Source organism: Microtus ochrogaster, linkage group LG8, assembly GCF_000317375.1.
Source record: "Microtus ochrogaster isolate Prairie Vole_2 linkage group LG8, MicOch1.0, whole genome shotgun sequence".
Classification (NCBI taxonomy): Eukaryota; Metazoa; Chordata; class Mammalia; order Rodentia; family Cricetidae; genus Microtus; species Microtus ochrogaster.
The window spans coordinates 21,146,160-21,153,509 of NC_022033.1; the positions used below are offsets into that span (position 1 = coordinate 21,146,160).

Consider the following 7,350-nt stretch of genomic DNA (forward strand, 5'->3'; position numbering starts at 1 on the left):
CTGACCCTCATGGCGGCCCTGAGGCTGCCCCGTTACTGCTGTACCCATTTTATACACCCTGAGAACACTGAGGCACGGGGCCAGGAAATGACTTGCTGAGGATTACAAGGCGCTCATTTTGTGCTGGGCTTCCAAAGCAACTCTCTCCCCCCACAAGCTCCCCCGGTTGAATAAAAAGACACCTGTAAGAACAGACCAAGATCATCCCAGCTTTTGGGGGCAACATACTGGGAGCTGAGGTTCCTGGGTTTGGGTTTTGGGTCTGTTAATCCCTATACTCATGGCTCTTGGCCTCGGTTTCCATCTCTGCTGAATGAGGGTGATGAGGTGGATGGTCTTTGGGACTCGAGGTGTGTCCTCCCCCAGCCTGAACATGCCCCCTTTCTCTCCCACCCTGGCTCAGGTCTCTAAGGACATCTCCATGCGGCTTCATAAGGAGCTGGAGGTGGTGGAGAAGAAGCGGATGAGGCTGGAGGAGGAGAACGAGGGGCTTCGGCAGAGGCTCATCGAGACGGAGCTGGCCAAGCAGGTGCTGCAAACGGAGCTGGATCGTCCCAGAGAGGTGAGGACTGTGGCCCAGCTGGCCCAGGTGGGCTGAGCATCCCCTCCTGGTTGTTTGTGGACTGAGGTGCGTCCTCTGGACCTCCCTGGCAGTGGTGGTTATCCGTGTATTTTCTGAGCACCACGTCTATATTCCACACTGGATTTCACAGTAAAGCGGTGAGGGAGATACACTTACTGAGATTAATTACTCTTTCTGGGATTAATTGAGGGTGTACTCATCAATGCCCAGCATGGGTCTGGCCTTCTTTGCCTCAGTTTCCTCATCTAGAAGGTTGGGCAGTTGTCCCTGGTCACTGACTAGCTTCCGTGGACATGCTTTAGGGACTCGTGTGCTGTTACCACTTAGTTTGAGAAGGATGCTTAGCCTGGGTCTCCCACTTGTCTCTGAATGTGACTTCCAGACCCCGTGTCCTCCCACTCTGGTTGCCGTCAGCCTTTCCTTCTGCTGTACCCTCCTCTAGCTGCGAGTTAAGCTCACACTATCTCGGAAATCTTTGCGAAGCAAAGCTGTATTTCACGGCTGAGCAAGCAGCTTCCTTCTGGGGGAGGGGGGTGGGTTCTCAAGGTCATGCAGGCTGCTGGGGGCTTTGCAGAATGCCAGTGGAAAACCGCCTGCCCAGGTGGTGTTTTAGCCTAGCTACCTCCTGATTCTGGCAGCAGGGTGGGGAAGGAGGTGTGTGGTCCAAATGCTAGGCGGCCTCTGGCCTCAGAGGCACAGCTGGCCCTCAGCTGGTTGGCTGCTCGTTAGGCATCCCAGGCTGTACATTTCCGGGGCACCCACCTGCTTCCTAAGAGGGCCAGCATGCCAGTAGTCCAGAGCCAAGACATCACAGTCCCGAGGGCAGAGTAGTCCTTTGGCCGTCCTTCACAGTGGGCAAGTTGGTGCCATGTGCCAGTGCCCCTCAAGTGGAGAGGGAAGGACCTGCCCTAAGGGCTGCCGTGGCATGCAGTGTGCTGCGGGGTTGAGAGTGAGGTTTCCTCCCTTCGTGTAGTTAACTGCCCACGGTGGGCTGCCTACAGCACCGGGTGCCTTCTGCACACAATCTCGTTGCTCCTATCTCTGATGGTGAAAATTAGGGATGTTACAGAGTATCCTCAGAGCACAGCCTATTCCTCCCTCACAGATAGGGAAACTGAGTCCCTCTGCTGCAGCTTGTTTAGATTGCCCCAGACTTCCCTCCACAGAGATGCTACTGAAGGCAGTTCCCCTCTCCAGGTGTCAGCCTTCCCTATGCTGCGACCCTTTGATACAGTTCCTCGTGTAGTGACCCCAACCATAAATTATTTCCATTGCTACTTCATATCTGCAATTTTGCTACTGTTATGAGTCATAATGTAAATATCTGTGTTTTCTGATGGTCTGTGAGAGGGTCGTTCAAACCCAAAGGGGTTGTGACCCGCATGTTGAGAAACGCTGCTCTATGATGTCAGAATGCAAATAGTACCAGTTTACAAGGCTGTTTGGGATCACTGAGAAGTTTGTGTAACCAGAAGAATCAGGAATGCAGCCCAGTGGTAGAGTAGGTGCCTGGCACACGGAGACACGGGGACCAATCCCTAGAACCGGAAAGAAGTGGAAACAAACAAACAAACAAACAAACACCTTTTGAGTGACCATGGAATACTGTGAAGACATTGGAAAGATTAACATCATGTAACCATTCTGCAGAACCTTAAGGACAGAGTTACTGCATCACCCAGCAGTTCCAGTTCTCAGGATATCCCAGAGAGCAGGGACAGAGATGTTCGTCCCTCCGTGCTCATAGCAGCATTGTTCACAGTAGCCCAGAGACAGAGGCAGCTCAAGTGTTGAGCGATGGGTATACATGCATAAGGGGACAGGTGTTGACCCTGGAGGACTGAAGTGCTGATACACACTGCAGCATGGTTGGGCCTTGAAAACACCATGCCATGTGAAAGAAGCCGGACATGAAAAGTAAATGTTATAAAGTCCATTTATCTGAGAATCCTAGAGTAATCAGATTACTAGCCAGGGAGTAGAGGTGCTGGGCAGGAGAGGAGGGAATCGGGCTTACTGCTTAGTTGGGGGCAGAGGTTCAGTTTGGAGCCATGGAAGGGGGTGGAGACAGACTGTGCTTGTGGTCACACACAATGAGTAGATTTACATAGGAGGTGGTGTCACTACCTGCTGTCCCAGCACCTGGGAGGCAAAAGCAGGAAGATCGAGAGTTCAGGTCGTTTTCAGCTCCACAGTGAGTGTGAGCTACCCTGGGCTACATGAGACCCTGTCTCAAAAAGGGTGCCTGGGTAACTTTATGTTAAATATATTTTTACCATAATAAAAAAATGTTTAAGATAATAAATTTTTATGATATAACCTTTACCACATGTTTCAAAAGTAGAAAAGTATGTATTTATTGAGAAAGTCCCCAAGGTATGTTGTAAACTAAGAAAGGAAATTAGGAAGCTAGGCCTGGAGTCCAGACCCGTTATCCCAGCTATGTGGCAGGTTGAAGGGGAGAGTGGCATGTTCTAGGCCTGCCTACACTGCAGGGAAAGTTTAAGACCAGCCTAGGTGCTATAGTGAGACCTTGTCTTGAAATAAGAAGCCAATAAAAGGCTGGGAACATTGCCCAGTAGTAGAACACTTACTGAACATTCATGAAACCCAGGATTTGAGACCCACTGCAACCAAAAAAGAGAGTTACAGAACTGCATATATTGAAAAATTCCACAAGCTATTTTGAGATCTCATACATACCAGGGTAGGGTGGACTCTTGAGATATACCACCAGCCCAGAGTTAGACTTTGTGTGTGTCTGTGTGTGTGCCTGCTTGTATGTCTGTGCACACGTGTGTCCAGGTACCTTCAGAGGCCAAAAGATGGCATTGGAATCCCTGGAACTAGACGGTTGTGTGCAGCTCAGTGTGGGAGCTGGGAATTGAGCTAGTCTTCTGTAAGAGTATCAAGTGTTCATAACTGCTGAGCCATCTCTTCAGGCCCTGAATAGATAGCCCTGAATAGGCCATCTCTTCAGGGGCTGAATAATCAGATGTATAGTCCCAGTAGTTGGGAGGCAGAGCCAAGAGAGCTAATGTGAATTTGAGGCCAGCCTGGGCTACGATGTAAGACTGTCTCACAAACAAAAGAATAAGATAAAAATGGACTGGGAATATAGCTCTGTTGGTAAAGTGCTCTCCTAGGATAAATGCCATCCTGGACAGTTCCAAATAAAATGAGCGTGGTCACACACATCTGTAACTCCAGCCCTCAGGGGATGGAGACAGGATTAGAAGCTCAGGGTCATCCTTGGCTACATAGTGATGGGATACATGAGACAGTGCCTCGTGCTTAAGCTAGACATGATGGGCTCTTCTATAGCCCCATTCCAGGGATGCCTGACGGGGCGATGGCTTAGGTCTAGGAGTCTAAGGCTAGCCTGGATAACGTAGGAAGACCCTGTCTTTAAGAACAAATCAAAGCATACTTGGTATTACTTGTGAGATTAGTTTTTTTTTAAAAATACATTTCAAAACTTTATTTCAGCTGAGTAGTGATGGTACAAGCCTTTAATCCCAGCACACGGGGCAGAGGCAAGCTGATCTGTGAGTTTGACGTCAGCATGGTCCACAGAGAGAGTTCCGAGACAGCTAGGGCTATACAGAGAAACCCTGTTCCCCGCCCCCCCCAAAAAAAACAACAAGAAAAACAAACAAAAAAAATAAACCTCACAACTTTAGTGTGTGTGTGTGTGTGTGTGTTCCCCTGTGTATCTGTGTCTGTCCTCCACAGCAGGCATGTGGTGGACACCTTGGTTCTTTTCTTTACCCCATGAATCCCAGGACATGGGAGTCTCAGGACAATCTCAGGACAAACTCGGGGCATCAAGGCTGCAGCAGGTGCCCCACAGCCCTACTTGTGGAATTTTAAATGTAAAATTTAGGTTTTTAATGTAAAGAGCCCAGAATTGACCCTGACACAGAGTAGGCGCTGAAAAAAACCGGTTCTCTTTCCTGGGAAAGAGATAGATGCCTGACATCTGGTCTCTCCTCCTGATGTGTGGTGCTGGCTCCAGATCCTGTTTATTTGCTGTTTGCCCTCTCCTCCTCCCTCTACTTCCTGACATGGTTACTATGGAGACGAGGGTCCCTCAGCAATTCTTCTGCCAGAGCTACAGTCCCATCCTCGGGACCTGCCTTTGCCATCCTGACAGGTTGCTGAGCGATGTTGTCACCCGACAGGGAATGGGAGCCCCTGCCCTGAGCTGCTGCTGTTGCTATGGAGACAGCTCTTGGCGAGACAGAAGGGAGGTGGCAGGCCCTGTGATCTGCAGTGCCACCGTGGCTCAGCTGGGCTGCTGCTTAAGAATGGAATAGCAGCTGCCCCTTCCTCCACTATCATCCCCCTTGTGTTCCAGCAGAAAGCCAGTGTGAGCGTGATCTGTCCTAGCATGGCTGCTATGTCTGAGTGCGTACCCTGTGCCAGGCACAGCTCCCAGCCTTGCCCATGCGTCTTCCTGCGGTTTAACCCTCCCCTGTCCCTGCTTTGTAGGTACTCCTCCTCCTTGGACATTTTAAAATTACATTTAACTCAGTGACCACAGAATACACCATTTTGCAGTTTAGTTTCGTGGATTGACATTGTACCGCCATCACCGTCATTAATTCCAGAAGACTCCCGTTGCTCCCGTAAGTAGGCCCACACCTGTTGGCAGTCACCCTCCACCCCTTCCCCCTTTAGCTCCTGGCAACTGCTGGCCTGTTTTCCGTCTCTATTGATTTATCCATTCAGGAGATTGCATTCAAATGAAATCGAGCAATGTGTGATCTTTGGTGATGGGCTTCTATTACTTAGCAGAAGGCTTTCTGGGCTTAGGCATTCATGTTGAAGGACCTCATTTCTTTTCATGGCTGGGTAATAATCCATTGTGTGGGTTGAGTGCCTTATTTAATAGATATTTGGGTGGCTTCCACTTCCTGCTGTCATAAAAAGTGCTACAAAGGGCATCCGTGGTCACGTTTTTTGTGGTGCTGTGTGTGTTTCTCTTGGGTATGCATGCACACAGAGCAGAATCGCTGTCTGGGTGAGGCTGAAGACAAGTAGGGGGTTCAAACCCAGGGTCGTGGGTCTCCCGACACTTGGATGGTGATTTCTCACCTGCATTTCCTTCTTGATGGGTGGGGAGAGCACTGCCGATCATTTGGGGTCGGTGGGGCCCTGGTTCTGCTACGATGCAGTGTGTTCTGGCCCCGGTCTGTGAGCTGCAAGGCAAACCCAGACGTGGAGCCACGCAGGCCTGGGTGTGAATCTCGGCTTTGCTGTTTCCTTGAGTGGCTGTGACCTTGAGCAGATGGCGCGGCAGCGCTCACGCTCACTTGATCTGCTTACAGAAGGGGAAACTCGGTGCTCACAGCTTAGGGTGTTCTTGAGAATTAAGAGAGGCAGGCTGGGAAGTGCTCAGCCCCAAACGAGGCTTGCTAAATACAGCCTGTACTCTTATCGTTACCATCTCAACCAGCCACTGGCTGCCGGCCTGGAGAAGCCTTTGCTGCCTCACACAGGGCTCTCCCCACAGAGCTGGCAGCTGTGCGTGGAAGGAGCAGCTCCACAGAAAACTGTTGATATTTGGTTTGAGACACGAGTCTAAACTGATTTTTCCTGGCTTTGGGGTGGCTCGGAGGCTAAGAGAGCTTGCTGAGTAAGCATGGCGTCCTGAGTTCAAATCTCCACAATCCACATAAAGAGTAGGGCATGATCCTAAACAGACCTGCATCCCCAGCACTGGGGAGCAGGGAACAGGAGAACTCTCCAGGTTTAGTGGAAGAGAGTGACAGGTGGGACAGCTGAACCGTGGCTTCCATGTGTGTGCAGGGCATGTACACATACCACACCCATATATTATCCACACATACACACAAGATAAAATTAAAATTTTTTTTCTCAACTTACGTGGTGGTCTCTCCAAAAACTATATGACTTGTCTGCCTAATGCTTTGGCCATGCTGCAAGGAGTGCACCTCACTCTAGAGATGCACCCCAAACCAGGACCCCCTTATGTCCAGTTTTGGGCATCAGGCAGTCTGATTTCAGTGAGATGTTCATGGACTCCGCTCCACATTTGGTGAGTTGGCAGCAAGGAAACACAGGACGTGTTGGGGGCCGAGGTCCCTGAGAGATGTTTAGGCAGCTCTCTCCTGGCCCGGGGAAGACAGAACTCAGGATTGCTGACTTCTTGCTGGGAAGGATTGATCAGGGATGCTCAGATCAACAACCTGCTCCCCCCTCCCGTCCCCTTCCCCCCCCCCCCCGACTCATAATGGTCTTCTGAGGAGTAAGGAGTGAGCCTTTGGGCTGGGTCCTGCTGGACCACCCTAAGAGGCCTGGAGCCAGAACACTGCCTTTGGAACAGTACTGGCCCCACCTCTGGGGCCTGTGAAAAAGGGGCTCTGCTAGACCTTGGCTCCCTGGAGGGGCGAGGCAGTCCCCCAGCTGCCTGACCAGCTGCCACTCAACAGATGGGAGGGCGGTTCTTGTGCTTGCTGAACCTGCCTTGGTTTCCCCCCTGAGCTCAGAGCAGTGCAGGAGTCTACACGGCTTCCATGTGGTGGGAGAGGGCTTACTCCAAGACAGAAAGACTGGAACCACTGTAGCTCACTGCCCCAGGGGACACTTCATACCCTCTGCCTGCCTCCAGTCTGTGAGGTTCCAGCACCTTGGCCTGCCTGCTGGCAAGGAGCACCATGGCTTCTGGGAGTGAAAAACTGTAGGCGTTTCCCTTCCCCCGACAGATTCACAGAAGTTAAAGAATACATATACTAAGCTAC

General features: G+C 50.9%; 1 protein-coding gene across 1 annotated transcript in view; it reads left to right on the top strand.

Annotated features, from left to right (window-relative positions):
* Soga1 (suppressor of glucose, autophagy associated 1) overlaps positions 1-7,350 on the top strand; it is a 64,431-nt gene that overhangs the window by 22,715 nt on the left and 34,366 nt on the right. The window contains exon 3 of the mRNA XM_005363031.3: positions 404-562. Coding sequence (XP_005363088.2) covers positions 404-562 — 159 coding nt within the window. The remainder of the gene's footprint in view (positions 1-403; positions 563-7,350) is intronic.